The sequence below is a fragment of the Protomyctophum bolini genome (genome assembly GCF_963924005.1).
Source record: "Protomyctophum bolini genome assembly, chromosome: 5".
Classification (NCBI taxonomy): Eukaryota; Metazoa; Chordata; class Actinopteri; order Myctophiformes; family Myctophidae; genus Protomyctophum; species Protomyctophum bolini.
In genome coordinates this window covers 27,172,815-27,193,664 of record NC_137866.1, presented here as the reverse complement: position 1 = coordinate 27,193,664, position 20,850 = coordinate 27,172,815, and the positions used below count along the sequence as shown (strand labels likewise).

At 43.3% G+C, this 20,850-nt stretch overlaps 1 protein-coding gene across 2 annotated transcripts in view; it reads right to left on the bottom strand.

Moving 5' to 3' along the window:
• mgll (monoglyceride lipase) overlaps positions 1-19,638 on the bottom strand; it is a 48,509-nt gene extending 28,871 nt beyond the window's left edge. Inside the window, exons 1-2 of one of the 2 annotated variants that reach the window (XM_080764068.1) lie at positions 19,278-19,638; positions 17,803-17,962 (exon numbers count right to left, since the gene is read on the bottom strand). In XM_080764068.1, the coding sequence (XP_080620194.1) occupies positions 17,803-17,933 (131 nt within the window). In that variant the 5' untranslated portion in view covers positions 17,934-17,962; positions 19,278-19,638. Of the gene's footprint in view, positions 1-17,802; positions 18,180-19,277 lie in introns of those variants that run through there. The other variant, XM_080764067.1, reaches the window with a different exon arrangement.
• Between the last annotated feature and the right edge of the window lie 1,212 nt (positions 19,639-20,850).

Here is a 20,850-nt window from a genome sequence, read left to right as displayed (position 1 = left end):
GTAAAATGATACGAAATGGTAAGTTTCATTTTACGCTCCCAGGAGTTAAATCATTGTTATAGGCCTACATCTGAATTACTTCATTTTCAAGATTCTACAGAATAAAAAAATGTAGAAGAATTGTTATTTTGATCAACGTTTGCCAGCTCTCCTAAAATACGTCATGGAATTGTGGACTAAAACAAAACAAATCTTTAGTTTTGGGGCTGAAACCTCATCAGATGGTGGTCCGTGGCCCTGGTATCAAAATGGTTGAAAACCACTGCTTTAGACATAGATGTTAGTCTACTGAAACCAAGGGGAGGAGTGGTGAAAGTGAAACTAAGAATGCGTAATAATAATAAGTAATAACTGACGTTTATGTCCTGGCTTGACAAAAGCACAGGAAGTTGTGTGATGTACAGTATACGATTGCTTGCTGCCTGCTATACGGTCCTACAAGTCCAGTGATTCCCAACCATTTACAGGTGCAATTTATTTTGCTCATATGAAACCTTAAACGCTACGTTGTTATCTTTGACATTTAAATGCCAACAAATGCAGCCATTGCCGGGTTGCCTTCACATATGGTGGTCCAAGCTAAACACTGTCTGTGAGATTACTAATCAGACCCTTGCTGATATAAGCTATCAGACCCCTACAGAACTGACATGCGACATCAGTGGTACCAAATGTTTTCACTTAATTTATGTTGTTACTATTTAGACGTGACAGTAGAGAGAGGGAAGGACATGCAAATACATTTTGTTCGGGAACCCCTTTTGGTGTTTTAGATACATATACGTATACATATTTCAGATGAGGGTCCGTGGCCAAATACAGATGATAATTCTGCTGGTCCTTGACATGGAAAAGGTTGAGCACCACTGGCATATAAACATATATAGGATTTTCAGAAAACTTTCATGATCTAGAATACATTTTGTTGAATCTAGTGTCTGGTCTAAATGGGTTAAACAAATGTATTATATATAATAAAAAAATATATATTTTTTATTTTTAATCCAATATCACATAAGAAAACTAAACTGCACTACATATTGTATACGGTAATTGACAAATTTTACAGTTCCAACACTTACTCCAACCAATGATTTCCAACCATTTGCAGGTGCGAATTCCTTTTGCTCATATGAAAGCTAAAACGCTACGTTATTATCTTTGACATTTAAAAGCCACAAAATGCAGCCATGCAGTGTTGCCTTTGGTTTGAGCAGAACCCATCCAACACTCTCTGTGAGATTACTATCAGACAACCCTGCTGAACTGATTGATATCAGCTATCAGACCCCTACAGAAATGACAACTGACATCAGCGGTACCAAATGTATTTTCTTTTTATTAACCGATTACATGGCGCCACCTGGCGGCTAAACTCAGACCTGTTGCCAGAAAACTGGAATAGACAGGCCGTCTTTACCATATGTGACTAGATTTGAATGAGGGACTGCCATTGGATTTTTTTGAATTTTCGTTTTTTTTTTCATGTCATATGAAAGCAGGGAATCATAGCTTCAAATTGACCTATTGGTTGTTCAGTTTGACCCACCAGTTTTGGAGATTGTAGAGCAGGCTTCCCCAATTAATTTTCCTCAAGGGCCATATTTTGACTACGGTACCAGGCTGGGGGCCGAGTCCGCATGAGCGAGGTCGAGGTCTTTCAGGGCAAGACCCCACTTGAAAAGGATGCCCAGTTTGACATGCATAGGCTACTGACCCCCATTTAATGCCATTTATATCTGGGGGACCCAGATTTTTTGGAAATTCTTCCAGGGGCCACAAATGGCCCACAGGCCGCCTATTGGGGAACCCTGTTGTAGAGTAATGCCTTGCAGAAAACAGCGAGTTGAGAAAACAGGCTTGAAATGTTCACTTCTGTGGTCTCTAACATTACACCTAGCTACGTACATGTTTAAGCATTTATTTCATATTTACATTTCAGCCCTGACACTTATTGATATACTCTTTGAGCCTAGTTGAACTGGAAGTAATTGTGTGGTGTGCGGCGCTGCAGTCCAAGAATGTTTTTTTAGATATCAGATTAAAGTTTTATTAAGCTGTAAACATATAGTTCTTTATCTCAATCTGAGCCCCTAAAGATGGTTTAGATCGCGTGCCGTGCGTGTGTAAGAGGAGATTTTGGATATTCGATGACGTCACACCATGGGTGCCACCGGAGGCTAGCCACGGATGCTAAAAAGAGCTAACGAACGGTAAATAAAAGAAATACTATTAATTTTGGATTAAATGACTTCAGTGATGCTTGCGGAACTCGACTACGCCTCGTTACTGACCGCATCACTGTCGTGGCAATAATCACGTTAAACCACACCCTCACTCTCGAGTAATATTGCTTAAATCAACAAGGTAAAATATTCAGTGATCATTTAACTGTTGTTACATGTTTGTGTTCATGTAACCCAAAATGAACCCACTTGGGTCACTCTCTCATTGAAGTGAACAGTGAGGATGTTACTGTGCAGTGGTGGATGTACTTCAACACTCACACTCCTCAGCGTGCGTGTCTGCGCGCGCGTGTGTGCACACACACGCACGCACACACACACACACACACACACACACACTAAAAATGCAATGTGAGTGTAGATTCACTAAACGTGCCGAACCCTCTGTAGTTTATTTGTGCAACACAAAGCCTTCTGGAGATGGCTAAAAGCTCCAATCATCACTGGAAGACCATTAGCCTCAATGTATTCAGAAAGGAGCGTTGATACAGGATGAGAGAGAGAGAGAGAGAGAGAGAGATAGAGAAAGAGAGAGAGAGAGAGATAGGAGCCTGAGAGAAAAATAAGGAGAGTAGCTGTTTATTATCAAGCTTCATTAGTAAATCATTATGTTCCCGGTCCCCTTCCTCTCTCTCTCTCTCTCTCTCATCCAGAGACTGTGGCTCAGGCTGTCTCCACACATGGAGACAGCCTGCGTTGGTGCGTTGTGTGTGTGCATGTGTGTGTGTGTGTGTGTGTGTGTGTGTGTGTGTGTGTGTGCGTGCGCGTGCATGTGTGTGTGTGTGTGTGTGTGTGTGCGCACGCATGCATGCATTTGTGTGTGCGACTGTGCGTGCGTGTGTGTGTGTGTGTGTGTGTGTGTGTGTGTGTGTGTGTGTGTGTGTGTGTGTGTGTGTGTGTGTGTGTGTGTGTGTGTGTGTGTGAAAGACTGTCTTTGTGTGACAGTGATGGTACATGTAAAGGGTCAGTAGAACTTCTATGAGCCAATCTCAGTGGATGTATAAGGAACACTGTGTGGGACACAGCCTGGGGCTACTGACTTAGTGTGACCAGGCTAATTTCAGCTCTAGTTTAACTGGTCTTTCTCAATATCCGTCTTTCCTTAACTTCCCCCCCTCTCTCTCTAGCTTTCTCATTACTTCTTTCAGTCTCTCTCATACCAATCTCTTCACTCTCCATACATCTCCCTCTCCATCATTCTTTCTTTCATAACACGCATCATTCTCTCTCTCTCTCTCTCTCTCTCTCTCTCTCTCAATCAGACAACTTTCTCTCTCTGACTTGTTTTCCCTCTCTCTCTTTGCTCTAATTATTACAACTATCTGTTTTTGCTCCCGAACTTCCTTCGTCCTCTTTTTCCCTTTCTCCCTATCCCTCTCATTAACTCTCTCCACCCCCCCCCCCCCCCCTCCCCCACCATGGGAACTGGAAACCAGTCCATCTCCCAGGATGTTTTCCTCTCCAAGAAAGCTGCGGCAAACAGCCATTCTATTACAACCCATCCCCAAATACCATAACAGCAGAAAGAACCACACGCACACACACACGCACGCATGCACAAACGCGCGGGTACGTTGTTTTGGGGGCATAGAACTCCTAGCCAGAGCCAAAGCCATACTGCAGAACCTAAAACCAAGCCAAGACGTTAATCCCTTTAACAAGATGCTGAATGGACACTCCCATGCTTAATTCAACTCCCTCACGGTGCCAAGCACCATGCAGAGGCCCCTAGCCTCCTACATTAAGTGCCTTCCATATAGTGGAACAAAAGACGACCTGCATTTCTCTGAAAACTCATTTGTGTGTTATGCACTACGTTGTTACTACTATGTTAATGAGTTATTTCCCAAGCATTGTCTTAAGGATTAATTATCTCTTGCAGAAGGAGAAGAGACTGTAGCAGCACGGACATTTATAGCCTTTTATGTAGGTGCTGAGTATACAAAAGACTAACGTTTCCACCTTGCGGTCTTCATCAGTCATCATTAATTATCTCTGCTTTACTGAGAGAGAGAGAGAGAGAGAGAGAGAGAGAGAGAGAGAGAGAGAGAGAGAGAGAGAGAAAGAGAAAGAGAAAGAGAAAGAGAAAGAGAAAGAGAAAGAGAAAGAGAAAGAGAAAGAGAAAGAGAAAGAGAGAGAGAGAGAGAGAGAGAGAGAGAGAGAGAGCACACTCAGCACAGTGGACCAGACTGGGATCAAATTGTTTTTAGCAGAATTCCGACCCGCAGAAACCACAGCGGAAACCCCTCGGCCAGGGCATGATGACATGTTTAGTTTGGTATAATCGTTTTGTCTGGTATTATAATCGATTGGTAAAACATGCTGCAAAAACAACGCCGTGCCAGCCGGAAAAGAAACCACTACTGGAATCCACTTTATGGAATTCTAGAGTAGGTGCGGGGCTGCGGGCGTGAGGGGCCTAGATCCGGATCACACTCGTCAGTTTGGAATGAAAACAAGGTTTTATTCTGTGTGGAAAGTCTGGTTACGCGAGGTTAACAGTGGAGTGGGACAGCATGGAGGGGCCCAGAGCCATAGAGTAAGACAGAGTTACGACATTGAGGGGGCAGAAAACTACCCGGTCACGTGGTTCATGTACTCGCGCGAACCCATAGACTCCAATGCATTCCGTAAACTTCCGGTGTCACTTTTCGCCAATAGAAGAGACTGGTGAACGGAGTTGTTGTAACTCTGTCGTAACTCTATGGCTCTGGAGGGCCCACTCAGCGGGGACATGCCATGTGACACACACGGGTCATAAGCTTAATTCCACCACATGACATGGTGGGTGCCAATATGGTAACTGGTACAGCCACTTGGACACCACACAGTAAAAGAAAATCCTTAAGGGTCCATTTGTACATTTGTTTAAAAGATGAATTAGCATTCCTATTCTGGGAATAAAAAGACATAGTGAAAATGTTCTTCTTTTCCCCCCATGAATGTTATTCTAATTGACATACTGTACAAGGAACTTACACCAGGAACTGACTACTGGTGCCGATGTTTTTGTCGTGTACTTTTTCACAAGCCACGTGTTGCTACAAGTGAGTTTTAAAGCTAGACAGACACATTACAGATATGTGCCATGTGAACACACAAGGGACACAGACAGACTGGTACAACGGGTACTCAGACAAAGCCCCCGACACTATGATCTCTCACTATGATCACATGAGCCCTCATCAACCTCTGACGATGACGTGCCCCTGCCTCTATGACTCAGACATAATATTGGTTGGATCGGTGGTGCAACGTAGGTGTGAGGGCCATGTCTTGAGATGTGAGGGTCACTTAGCGCAGGGGTTCAACTTGAGATGTGAGGGTCACTTAGCGCAGGGGTTCAACTTGAGATGTGAGGGTCACTTAGCGCAGGGGTTCAACTTGAGATGTGAGGGTCACTTAGCGCAGGGGTTCAACTTGAGATGTGAGGGTCACTTAGCGCAGGGGTTCAACTTGAGATGTGAGGGTCACTTAGCGCAGGGGTTCAACTTGAGATGTGAGGGTCACTTAGCGCAGGGGTTCAACTTGAGATGTGAGGGTCACTTAGCGCAGGGGTTCAACTTGAGATGTGAGGGTCACTTAGCGCAGGGGTTCGCAAACTTTTTTGGCCCAGGTTCCCCTTGGGGAGGATTTTTTTCCAGGTACCCCCTCATCCTCGCAACACCGATAAGCATATTTGCAACCTTAAATTTAGATGCCATTGGAACAATTTGTATTAAAACTTTTCAATCAAAGTCACAACACATTTTCACAGCATTTCTGGGCGGGAACCCCTATTGGTATCTTACCCCCTCAGGCCGGGCACCCATATTTGGGTTCTGTACAGTATGTACAGTATTCAAAAATGTAATTTTTTTGATGCTGCTATATAAATATTTGTTTTTCAGAAACCTTAGGTCAGGATTTAGAGGCGTTTTTAGAATCGGCCTTAGGCCTAAATGGGTTAAGATGCTATCTTAGAATAGATGTAGACATATTTGATAGTGCAGAAACATAATTGCCTTCCTTGGTGCATCAATTAAGCATCAACGACCATCAGCTGGTCACAGTCACAGACACTAACTGAAAGTGACTGCATGGAGTCCGTGGAATATGATTAAGGATTGCTGTGATTATGGTAAGCTCACATATACCATAATTCACTGACAAAAAAAAAGAAATCTGAATTATTTTGCGGACCCCCTGGCTATGCGCCGCGTACCCCACTTTGGGAACCCTTGGCTTAGCGGCCCGAACCGCTAATGTGGGCAAAAAGCCCATCCGAAACCTTTCACTTTTTCGCAATTTCTTCTCTTTAATTTGTGAGTCTATCCACATAAATGGCTCTACTTTATGTGGGGTTGGTGAACAGAAAATGTACTAGTTTCACACAATTTTGATCTGCAGCGCGTTTACCTACAGGTAAAAAGCGTGGTAATAAGGGGGACAGGCAGCTCTTTATGCCCTTGTAAATGGCCATCTGCTTGTACACTTCATAACCTCTTGGGATGGAATCACCTCTTGGGAGACTCACACAGGTCGTTATGCACAGGTCACATTATGCCTTCCACTGAGAGGAGAAATCTCAGTGTGATGGATGTGTCTTTGACATGGCACTTACATGCTTATTTAGTCCAAATATGCCGGTACATTTTTATTGGCATTGAAAGGGATGTTTTCATCCAAGGAATTTCATCCAATTGGAGTTCTGTATGTGCTGCACTGCAGGTAATGTTCCACAGACTGTGACAGATGAAAAGGAAATATCACTTATTTTTTGGACTCAGTTCAGTGACTTAACCACCGTCCTAAGTGGTGTGCTTACACACGTCATAACAAGGAAGATTTATTCTCTGGTACAAAGTCAAACAATCACTGTGACCTACTCTTTTACCATATGTTACATACAGTACACATAAGTGTTTTATCTGCCGTCTGCTAGAAGTCTCTGAAAGGAAATGGGGAAATGGAGCCGTATATCAGTCACCACCAGAGAAAAGGATGGGTATGGTTCAAAGTTTTGTTTGTAGAGGAAGGGGACGGGGCAGCTAAAATGAATATCAAATAAATACTGCATCGAGCACCTTAAAAACTGGTCTGGGGTGTTCACATAAGCCTAAGTAGATCAAATAGAAATATCCAAATGTTTTTTAAAGTGAATACTATTGGTTTTACTCTTTTAATTGTTGTTTTCTAATAAAGTTGTCCTTTCTCTCCCCCACCCCCCCCCCCAGTCATGTACCGACTTGATGGGGAGGGGGGGGGGGGGTATTCAGAGCAGGCAGCCAGTGGTCCAGAACTAGGCATGTTAATGTGATTACTAGACTTAGCCGTTCAGAAGTGCATGGTCAGTGTTTCTCCTCCCACTGTGTGTGTGTGTGTGTGTGTGTGTGTGTGTGTGTGTGTGTGTGTGTGTGTGTGTGTGTGTGTGTGTGTGTGTGTGTGTGTGTGTGTGTGTGTGTGTGTGTGTGTGTGTGTGTGTGTGTGTGTGTAAAGAGACAGAGAGAGATGGACACTCTTTGAAGTACACCCCACTGTGTGTGTGTGTGTGTGTATTGATAGTGGGAGTGAGAGAGAAAGAGAGAGATTATGTGCTTTCTTTGAAGGGCTGCCCAGGAGACCTGGTGTGTATGCTCAATGCTCATGTACAGTACCGTACACTCTGTACTTGAATACGTTTGAGAGCTGCATATGGATATGTGTGTATGCGTGCGTGTGTGCGCGACTGCGCGTGCGTGCATGTGTGCGTGTGTGAATGACAAGTATGAGAGTGAGAGTCGGAGAGAAATGCTCCAAAATGTTGAATCTGACAGTAAGAGAGAGATACTAAGAAAAGGAGTGATACATCATGTGAAAGAAAATGAGACAGACAGACAGACAGACAGAGGGTGAGAGCAGACAAGTCAGTTAAAGAGAAAAATGCATTTGCATGATGGAGCAAAGCAATGAGATGAGACAAATAAAAGTAAGATCCTGGCACATAAATAAGCTATACTGGTATATGCAGTATGACAGAGAGAGAGAGAGAGAGAGAGAGAGAGAGAGACTATAGGTGTGACAGTCAGAGAGCAAGCATGAGTGATCATGTGATAAAACAGGAAGTAAAGTGTGCGAACAGGCAGAAGCGCAAAGGAGGAAATGAAACTCGATAGGTGCTGTTTAGGGACATTGGAACATGCAATTCAAATGTGTGCTTGTTCGCATGTTCATACAGTAGATAGATGTACTGTAACCAATTAGATGAAACTGGTCCAAGAATAATATTTCTGCAGTAATACAGTTGCTTTTGGTGCTACGTTGAGTTTGATCAATGTCGCTACTAAAATACATCATGTTCCGTCAAGACAACAAGCGACAACAAGCACACTATTCACGATCAAAGCCGGTTGATTTGACATACAGTATGACTCCTTGATTGAGGACTTGTGTGAGGAGTAGCGAGCCAGATGATAGAATAATGATGAACAAGAACAAGACTGTGGTTTCCAGAATGGAAGAGAGACTAAGGGAGACAGAGGGTGGCACTAAATGCAGTTTTAGAGGCTTGATATGGAAACTATGAATGCTAAAATTGTGTCCTCTCACTCAGCCCATCCTTCCATAACAGCCTCCCACATGTCTCTCACAGTCCCTTAATTCAATATATCTTACAAGTAGTAACAGGACTTGGGCTGGGAGAGTGACCAGCCCCTGGCTGTGGCAGGTCAGCCAACAACTCTCAGGTCAGCCAACAAAGAAATCACCACATTGCACTGAGGTCATTGAACAAGTAAAGGGCCCTCAGGCCAAGGAGCTAAACTCACCCCCTGGCTAGACCAAGAGAACAGTGTGATACCATAACAAGCAAAGTTAAATATGTAAATTATTCATTTCAAATGTCCAAGCTCAACTCTGGAAAGTTGACAGTAAGGAACTACTAGTGTAAGAACATGATGTGATGTTATGTATGTAACAGGATAACATCACATCAAACTCTCACCATCTTAACGGTGAGTTTCACCCTCATTTGCCTAATCCGGGTCTCAAATTTCTCAGAGCTTAGAACTCCTGCTTTACCCGTCGCTGACCTCTTCCATGGACATCTACCCTTGTAATGACTGAAGCAGTGGAAAAATGACAAGGGTTCACACAGCCTAATTTACTCAGATCAGTAGAAATGTTCTCAGCGTTTCCCCTAGCCTATAGACATAAGCTGATTGTGTGTGTGCACTTTGATGTTTTTTTTGTGTTTTTTTGGCCAATTCGCGGCCACCTATACTAAACATCATACTGTGGTGACTGGTCATGATGCATATAATCCGTCAATAGGAGAAACACTGGTTCTAACAACAATGTCAATGAGTACAGGGCCCATTATATCAAATGTCAAACATATCCATATCATTTTCAAATAACCACCAACAGTGACAGATGAAGGGGTGGAGCGACTGGCAGAGAGAAAGAGGGAAATGAGAGATTCTAAAAACAGAAAGAGAGCACGAGCTGACCTTGTTCGGGAAGGAAAATGCCTAATCCAGAAACATCGGCAAAAACATCAATACTGCCATGACCTACTTAAGATGCCACAACGCCTGCGATCTCACTTGGATCGGTGAGGCCGCACTGCACTCCTCAAACTCTTGACACAGGTGCATGGGCAATTTCATAGGAATGTACCTATGCCTGAATGCCCACTTCTCAATGACTTACTACTAGGCGGGGTAAGTTGCTTCGCATGTGAAAAGCACTTAATGCATCCTAGGAAAGTGTGCGTGCATGCGTGCATGCGTGCATGCGTGCGTGAGAGTGTTAGAGACGCAGACGGTGAGCACTGAGCACTGTTTGTTTTTCAGATTATGTATACAAACAGTTGTATTATACTGTTGTACTGTACATAGCAAACCAGAGAGGACACTGTTATGGTTCTTTAGAGCTCATTTGAGTGAGTGAGTGTGCGTGCGACGTGCGTGCGTGCATGTACAAACACATCCCAATGTGGGTTCACAACCCAACAGAAAATCAATCTCTCCATTTCTCTGTGTGTGTGTGTGTGTGTGTGTGTGTGTGTGTGTGTGTGTGTGTGTGTGTGTGTGTGCTGGCTTATCTATTGACAGATCTGTCAATCATTGGAGTGACCCCTCCTCCCAAACCACATACCTTTCACCTACGTACTTCCCAGTTCCATCGAACGCACGGGAAGCTTTCAGAAGCACCTGACCTTTGACCCCGTTATAACCAGACAGACATGATCACTGGATACGAGGAAATTAATAATTACAGTCAAAATATTGACATTTACTAGACTCTAGTCCTAGAGGAATTCTACGAATGCATTTTACAATGCTTTCCATTTCTACTTTATCACTCCGTTATCATTATCATTTCCTTATAGGTACTCACAAGCCACAAGCCACTTCACATAATCCATTTTACTGTTACAGTACCATTTGTGTTTGACTTGAACTTCTGTCAAGCGAGTAGTACTTGTACCACAGTAATTTATTAATGATCTGATCAGAACGATCAGATCATTAATAAATCAGTTATTGATTTGCTCACAAGCCTAGCGCTTTCAATCGTAGATTGTACCGTATCATGTGCATAATATTTAGACCGCAATGTCTCAATCAACTGTAGGCATGCGTTGACATTTCTCTGTGACAAAAGGGCATTAAATAACAGATTGTGCAAATTAAATAATGGATCACAGTTGAATTAACTGGTTTCAATCAATTGGATTAAACTTGTCTTTCAGTGTATTATGGAAAGAGCAGCTGTTAAATAGCGCGTGTGTTTCAGTTAAAATCTGAAACTAAACTCACTCTGCCTGTATGTGATGGCAATCGACATGATTTCTTTATTTTAGTGTATTCACATGGGATTAAACCATTCAGGATGGGAACCCCTTTTGAGGCTCTTGTTGCTATGTACAGTATAGCAAGTTAGCAACATAACATTTTTGTCATTTTGATTTTATTTTATTCATACATTTTTTCATAAAACATAGGTCAGGCTTAATAAGGCGTTTTTTAGAATGGGCCTCAGTCCTACGCTATAACGAACCAGATTAGAATGGGCCTCAGTCCTACGCTATAACGAACCAGATTAGAATGGGCCTCAGTCCTACGCTAACGAACCAGATTAGAATGGGCCTCAGTCCTACGCTAACGAACCAGATTAGAATGGGCCTCAGTCCTACGCTAACGAACCAGATTAGAATTCAATGCCATTAAACAATATACAATCCAAACTCTGTACAACAATAGCCTACATTACAAGTAATTTGTTTTAGTCTTTACTGTGCAGTTATTGCTCATTCCATGTTTGTTATTTCATGGCTCTCTGTTTCCTAGTTATACTTAATATTCTGGTGTGCTCAAATGATTATATCTCATCTCCCAGACTCCAGTCCGGGCCACATGCTGATATGACTCATAGAAATCAGCACTGTCTGTCTCACCAACAAAAGTTACGGAAGCAATTTCTTGCGGGTCCGCCCATATTCTGCCCAGCATGACATTTAAAAATAAGCATTATACAACAGGTCGTTTCCAGGAAGCAATCTGATTGGTTGAAATAGCCATCTAGCCATGCTTAAACGAGCATGATGGAATGCCTAATCAAACATAAAAACCAGCTGTGCTGAGCATAGATGCATCATTGGCATCTATGTGCGGAAGGCATGCTGCGTCGCTGCCACTCAAGTGACTACTGGCCAATCATAGCGCATCTTTTCCGGGATTTATCAATTAACTCCAAAAAGAGCTTTATTGGCATGAGAAAACATGTCTATGATGCTGAGCCTCGGTGCTCTCCCAGAGAAGAGCTAGCTGGGTTGCTAAACTAGTGGTTTTCGGCCCAGATGGTTAGCTCAACCGTCTTCTTGGGCACCTATGCTGCTGAGCCGGCCTGACGGCATGCCACGGGTTCGACTCCTGATGCCGACGGCCTTTGCCGCGTGTCTTCCCACCCATCTCCCTCCCCGTTTCCTGTCAATCTACTTTCAACCTATCAATAAAGGCAGAAAAAGCTAAAAAAAAAAAATTGCAAAAAATTGAATAGTAATGAATTAACAATTAATGGAAAGAGGGTGGGAGCAATAATCCATGCTTCTTCTCACTCCTTTTGAATATGCTTTTTTATTATTTGTGTACTGCTTGTTATTATGACATTTCTGTTTATATTGTTTTTAAAATTGCTTTATTCAAATACACATTTCAATCAATGCTAAGCAGCAAGCTATATATGCTTAGATGATTTTTTTTTAATACATTTGCCAGACTGTAAAGACGAAACGATCAGAGCTTCTGTTTTCCAGACTGTATGTAAATAAATTAACCCATTTAGACCTGGTAACGATTCTACAAATGTCTTCTAAAAATCCTAAAAGACCCCCAAGATTACATGTATTTGGCCTCTGACCCCCATCTGAAAATATGTTGTTCCAGGGACCCCTCCAGAAGCAAAGATTTGAGTTAAAAACATTCGCTCTGAAATAATATATATTCAAAGATTTGCACTACATTTTCACGATTTTTCAAAAATAGCAGATCTACAAGCTCTATTTTTCAATAGCTAAAGAATAACACAATGCTTAAAACACCAAAAGGGGTTCCCGCCCATGCTAATGTGACTTGAGTGAGTATAATGTGGGGTTGAGCCGGATCAAAACACAATGATGACATTTTAGTCATTTCACTCAAACTCTTTATGACTCAAAATGAGCGAGCAGGAAGAGTTGTTGCATTTCACGTCTCAATCTCTCTCTCTATCCATATTTCTTGTGACATGATCTAAATCCAATGGACACGAGGAAATTAATATTTACTGTAGACAAAATATTGACATTTACTACTCTAGAGGAATTCTACAAATGCATTTTACAATGCTTTCCCTTTTTGAACTTAAAACGTGTCTGATTTTAATATATCACACCGTTATAATTTCCATTGTAGGTGCTCAGTGCACACAAGCCACATCACATAATCCTTACTGTTACTGTTCGTGTTTACTCATCACAAAATACATTAAAATGCTAATGTGACTTGAATGAATGAGGATAATGTGGGGTTGAGCCGGATCAAAAATACAATCATGGCATTTTAGTGATTTCACTCATACTCTTTAGGACTCAAAATGAGCGAGCAAGAAGAGCTGTTGCATTTCACGTTTCGATCTCTCTCTATCCGTAATTATGTCTGGTGACATCTGAATCCGATGTAGTTGCTAGTACAGCAGTGAGAACAGACGACTACTAAATCTAATTCTACAGTAAATCTCATTCAGGTGGGGTAGATACATTAACACCATTCAGAAAACAGGTAGATGAAGGCCAGAGGGGCCCGAACAGATTTCATGAAGACCTGATTTAAAATGAATTATGTACAACAATAACCTCCAATCTGAGAGTCCAACCACTTAGACCACAGAGAGAGACCATGGTAAGAAAAATCTGTGTGGTTTTGTGTTAAGAGAATTCCATTCACGACTGGAACACCAACGGGCATACAGTAACAGATAAGCGAACGTGCACAAACAGACGACAGTGTTTGAAGTTTGTTTACTTGGTTTCACAGAAAGCTAGTCTGCTGTTATGACGGCTGACATAACAAGGTATTTGGACTGGAAGAAGCTATTTACTCCCTGCTGGGGAATTCAATGCTTGCACAATGTTATGCAACATAATACAGTGTAACACTATTTCATGGTATTGCGACAGTAGGTTGCATTTACTACACGTATATGAAAACCTGCATCTCCCGTCCATCCGTTAGTTACTTAGTCACCCACGCCTCGTGACATCACGTCTCCATTATGGTCACGCCTCATGACATCACGCCTCCATATATGGTCATACCTCGTGACATCGCGTGACAGACATGAAGACCCTTAGATCACCATATCTGCATATATGGAGCCGGCCAGCAACTCTACATCTGACCTCAAACTCCAACCCTTAGGGCCGATTCATACTCTTATTTTACCGCTGTTTCGGCGCTGTAGTGCCGAAATGATTTTGGCTCGTCAGTAGCACCGAAGAGGCGACTTTAGGACGGTACGTCACATTGTAGGCTCTACAGAGCCGAACCGACTTTTATTCGGCTCTAAAATAGGAGTATGAATCTGCCCTTAGATCTCCATATATGGAGCTGACCTGTTCTGACATTCCATATGTTGATCTGACCTCATCAAACCTTGTACACTCAAGACACGCTCCATATATGGCCAGTACAGAAGTCATTCCATATGTTGATCTGACCCCCCCATGCCAAAGCGCCAGCGCTCGCCCAGCAGTCTGCCGTCACCCAGGCGGATGCATGCATGCGACCTCGCCCGGTTGCTTCTGGCCCTCAGGGCGTCTTACTGGTGTTAGTATAACATAACATTGATTACACTATAGCTGAACAAGACACAGGTGAATAACATACCGTGAAGCCTAACATAACATATGCCATTTCATGGGTGCTTTGATTCAAAGCTCCTTAAGCACAATGGGTTCAAACAACATAAGCCTGCAGGGTGGTCCCCTCCAAGCAGTAAAACTCTCATACGTGTAAGCTTTTGTCAACGTCTAGGATCTAAAATCTGCGACAAAAACATCTGCGACACACACACACACACACACACACACACACACACGTGTGTGTGGCACCTGTTTTCCTGTAAGCTGCTTTTTGGTTGGCCTGTTTCGGAGTGGTTGTGGTTGTGCGTCTTAAAAAGACCTGTCACCACCAGTCAGCTCAGGTGAAAAGTTCAACTTTAGTGTCAGACTCAAGAGTCCATTAGAGCAGACATATAAAACAAAAAGCTGCATTTATAGGCTTACACAAGATGTAAATCCTCTTGCAGGTGATAGTAGCAATCACACACCCAATCACCCATATGAAAAAATCACACACCCAATCACCCATATGAAAAAATCACACACCCATATGAAAACTCACACACACATTGTAAGTACGCATGGACATTGGACATCAACAGATACGCAAAACTGGAATCACCCACAAAGCTCACTTCCACATGCACAGGAAGATAAACACACGCACACATGCCGTGGTATGATTTATGAGAAAAATACAGAGAAAAAACACACTGTACATGCGTGTGTGTGTGTGTGTGTGTGTGTGTGTGTGTGTGTGTGTGTGTGTGTGTGTGTGCATTTGTAGTACGTGTATGTGTGTCAGCTAAAACTTGAATCCAGATGTTTTCTGGGGGCATGATGCGTGTACATACGGTGCTATAGTATGTATGCTGTGCCTTTATGCAAACATATACAGTATGTACTGTAATACAAGCTCTGTTATTATCTCTTTCTTTCTCGTACAGTCGTACTCTCTCTGCAGCAAACGGTCAGGTATGCGTTTGTGCACAATATGTCTTTCTGTATGAACTGGACATGTGGACATAAGGTGCTCTTGTGTGTGCCTTTTATGCAAACACGCGTGCCTGGCATGCAGGGCGGGCTGTATAGCTCTGTTTTATTAGGTGTGTGTGTTGCATTTACTGTGCCTCACTCACACGCCACATGTTGTAAGATGAGGGAGGTTAGGGTAACTAAGAGGTTATAGAGACAGAGGGGCCCCTATAGCTACCTGCAATAGAAACATACACTGTCAAATCATGAGAGTTTATTTCACACTACAGAATTGACCTGTGAGTTAATCATTTCCACCCTGGCGTCCCTATTTTGGGCATGGCAAGCATCATATAGGTGAACATTTTCAAATATTTCAAAAATGTTTAGCAGATGGATTGCAATGTGACGTGTTCTGATTCTGAACTGGTTAAGTGCACATGAAGTACAGGTGAAAACATCCCTATTAGAGATGAGAGAATGCTAGACAATACACTAGGCCATACATGGGCAACTGGCAGCCACATGCGCCCTCCACCTTCACTTAATGTGGCCCTCTGTATTTTTTTTTCAGGATTCCAAAATAATTCAAGATTTCAATTTGAATATAGCAAAAATCTACAAGTAGATCGGCTATTTTTGCTACGACAGTATTATATGGCCCTAGGGAGTGAGTGTGGAAATATAGTGGCCCTCTCCATCGTCAAAGTTTCCCACCCCTGCACAAGGCTCTGGTGTCTTATACTATTCTCCAGTATATATTTGATTTAAACCAGGTGGACCCAGTGAGCTTGAGATCTTGCCCAGGCAGACCTGGCCAAGAGCAGCATCGACTTCACACATACAGTAATGACATGCTTAATATTGTTGCAGCAGCACATAACGCAAATTGTTAAGAGAAAATAAATCTAATAAAGAGGAGGCAAACGCAAAGTCAAAAAATGACTGCAAAATGATAAGCATAATTCCCAAAGGCCGTGTGGTCCAATTGTACAGTGGTTCTCAACCTTTTCAGGCTGCCCCCCAAAATAATAATATATGAAGTGAACCTGAAAGCACTTGAATTGTAGGAGTTGAGGCATTAAAGTTTGTTTATTGTACGAGGCGATTTCCGGCGAATTCCCCAATGTTTGCCTCTTTCTTACATTATTTGACAATGTGGTCAATGTTTGACAATTTTTATAGTATAGTTTGTTGATGACTAGTAATAACGGAGTTCTTTAATTATTAAATGTGCCTCAATATCCTTCAGGGGACCCCACCAAAGGACCACATATCCCTGGCATTAGATTTAATTCACAGAGGCAAGGTCATGGGGGCCTCTTGACATACATTGACTCTTTTGTCTATGACCCTGCATGACCCAATAAGATGAAGGCCAATTCAGGACTCCACTAATAGTTTTATGAGTCCGAGTCATGGGATGAGAAATGTGTTCCTCCCATTTATATTTATGTCATCACAGGCTGAATGAGTTGGGGTGGGGTCGTCCGGTCTTTAGAACTAAGGGAGTAGCCCACGTGAGATGTTTTATTAACCATGTTGGAGTAGACCAGTGGGTTCCCAAAGTGGGGTCCTTGAGGGAGTTCCAGTGGATCCCCAGCTAAATTATACAAATGGACCCTTATGGGTCTGTAACTCTTGAGTGTACAAATGTAGTAATGTACACACTCAGTTAAATTAACAGTGGTTTTACAATATAAATTGGGGTCCCAGAGATAAAAAATGCCATTCAATTGGGATCCGTAGTCTAATGCGTGTGAAACTGGGGGTCCATGAAATTAATATTTTTCAGAATCGCTGCTAGAGCCGTAAAAGTGACCCTCTCTTTCCAAATGGTGGTCCGCAAACTAATAAATGTCGATTTGGGGGTCCTTGACATGAAAAGGTTTGGGAACCACTGAAGTATGCCTATGTATGAACTAGGAGGATAGGACACAGCCAGCCTGGGTACAGGTTCCAGTCAATACAGTAGCTATATCTACGGCTGCTATTTTATCATCACATCATCAAAGTAAAACCATACATACTGTACAGCCTAATGTCAAACTGATAAAACATACACATGGTGGTGTGTGAGTTTGCCTCGGGGGTGTTTTTGGAACCCTCCCTCCCTCTTTCCTTTCACAACAACAACACTGTAGTGTAGCCTACACACAGATACCACACACACACACACACACACACACACACACACACACACACACACACACACAACAACACTACAGTCTGACTGACCTCGGCGGACCCTCCGGCTCCCAGTAGCGGCAGAACAAGTGCAGCCCGTCGGCGTTGACCAAGTGCTGGAGGTCGTCGTAGGGGACGCCCTGAGGGCTCCTCCGCGGAGGGGGGGCGCCCTGCTCCGGCATGGGGGAGGCGAAGGAGGAGAAAAGCCGCTCTGCAACATAGACACGGAGCAGCGACAAGACGTCAGTGCCGCTGTACAGATACAGATAGGAGAAGCCGGCGGCGAGCAGGCAGGTGGCTGCCACTGCGTTCATTTTGTTGCTGCTGGTGTAGTGTGTCGCTGCCTGACTGTCATTCGTTCACTCATTCATTCATGGAGAATTCACACGCGCACACACGCAGCGGTTGGTCGGTATATGATGATGATAATCTCTTCGTTATAAAAAACCGCGTGCGCTGCACGGTGCACGCGCCCAAGAATGTTTATTATCATCAGGAGGAGGAGGGAGCTAGGCTACGTGGTGACGTCACGTGCCAAGCTAAGCTCCACCACTCATGTTGGTCACTCACACAGTCACACTGGTCAGTGAGTGTGACTCTCTCTCTCTCTCTCTCTCTCTCGCTCTCTCTCTCCACGCGCACGCATACGGCGCCGCTCGCATGCGCTCCCCAACACGCACTGTGTGGCTGGTGGAACGCGTATAATGAACACTATTTCCACCCCCCCCCCCCCCACACACACACACACACACACACACACACACACACACGACCCCCCCATGGCAGCCAGCATGCCCATGGCCACAGCATCGCAGATGACTTATCTGGCATGATTTCAAGTGCATAATGTAATCTAATGTAATGTCATCAAGGCATCTCTAATGACGGTGAGTAACACTAACACATGGCACCGTGCTGGAGGTAAAAATAGCCCCATGCCATGCAGCGCATCCTGAGTAGGCTCCTTTATAGGTTTAGTGCAGAGACACCACCTGGTATTTTTTACAAGTCCTTTATTGTTTTCCTTATCTTTAGCCTAATTATGGCCTTATGGCAATATTGAGGTTTTCAATTTCAACAACATTTATTTATGTTAATGTTTATGAAATGCTCGTTTAAATTAGCTCAGAGTTATATCCTATTTAAATTGTTTCCATACACATTCCATTATTAGCCTAAAATATTATAAACTTGTAGATCGGCATTTTTTGGTATTTCTTTTTTTTAATACAAAATAGGGATGCTGGGGTTAAGTGGTTAAGCGATCAGTCCACATAATCCTACTATACACAATTGCTGCCGAGTGAGTGGCATCAATAGCCTACATTTTATAGATCAGATGCATTGTTAATAAGTTTACAATTGCAGTTTTTAGGCTATTAGAATGTTTTTTTTACGGTCAGTGTCAAGTCAAGTCAACCTAAGTAAATGGTCAATTACAATGGTTAATTGAAACATTCAATAGGCTGTAGCATATTAATTGATGGTGAAGTATTATAGGCTAATGTATACATTAATCGACCAACCTGCAAAGACGCTTCTTGGAAGTTCAAGATGTAGCTTCTTCTTTGACTTGTCCACTTGTCACTTCTCAGTTTCTCTTCCTTCCTCGTTTTGGTTCTCTCTCTCTCTCTCCCCCCTCTCGCTTCAGCTTTCTGCGTTAATCAGCGCGGTATTCAACTGAGAACTGATGCTCCGCTGTCGGCGCCTGTTGAGGGAAGAATGTCAGAGGCGTTTTGGGGAAAGAAGTATTCCTCTCCTCCGCGCTGCGATCTCTCTCTCTCTCTCTCTCTGTGAAACGGTCGCACATTCATTCCCCCCGGGGCGGAGAGTGTGTGTTGCTTGGCAGTCCGTCCTACTCTTCTTCACTTGTCCCGTTCTGTCATTTTGGCGTCACAACGCGCCTCTCTCTCTCTAATTCTGCCTGAAGCCTCTCTTGTGTGTGTGTGTGTGTGTGTGTGTGTGTGTGTGTGTGTGTGTGTGTGTTCCAATTCTCTCTCTCTCTCTCTCTCTCTCTCTCTCTCAATTGAATTTAATTAAAAGGGGCTTTATTGGCATGAGATTGAGAAAACATACATTGCCAAAGCAAAAGTGGAACAAAACAATTAAAAAAAACAATGTTTGCAGCAATTACATGGGAATAAATAAATGTGTAAACAGTGTTACATGTTTACACCCCCCCCACACACACACACACACACACACATGCGCGCACACACACGCACGCTCTCCCAATCCCACCTTCCCTCCTTGCACTGCCCTCCCCCCTCGCTTTGGTGGCTCTCTCTCTCTCTCCCCCATCCCTTCTTTCCTCATTCCTCCATCCTTCCTCTCTCTTCATTGAAAACCACCATATGTTTCTGGGTTGTGGACTGTTAACAGAAGCCTCAGAGAGTGGATCAATGGAGACAGAGAATGCTGCATGCACGGCCAGGAGGCCCGTGAAGAGGGGTCTCCAGAGTGGAAATCCATTAGCAGAAAATGGGTTGCTGTTTTGATGCGGAAATATAATTGAGCAGCATTCAGAGCTTGTGGGGTAAATATCTTCCCGGTGTTCCCGAATCCCAACCCAGCTTGGATTACAGATGACTTGCTCATGGTTGCACAATAGAGGGTATATGCGCGTGACATCATCATGCCCGGAAGATATGTGTGAGCACCCGAGTGGCAAAAAACATCCAACATCCAAACAGAAAAGTCCTATCTGATTGCAACATTAAACTCAATTTGCCACTCCCTTTATGTATGTACCCACTATTAGACTGTGGAGAAGGCGAAGCTTGTTGTCATCCTCAAACAAAGAGTAGGCTATGACTAATCTAACGACCATCTGCCCTGACATGCTTAACCAGTAGGATAGGAGGATGCCAAACATGCTTGATTTAACCTGTTTTGACCTGACCTGAAGGCAGGACTCCAGAGAAGAAGGGAAGATATAACCTCATTGTCAGCTCCGTAGTAGTGGCCGGCAAACTGTGTTCTTCTGGATCGGACTATAGTGAAGAAACACGGGGGAAGGTTTATAAGCATATAAGCATGTAGATATATGTTTGTGATGGCAAATGCCTTGGCACACAATCTACGTTATCAAAAATACTG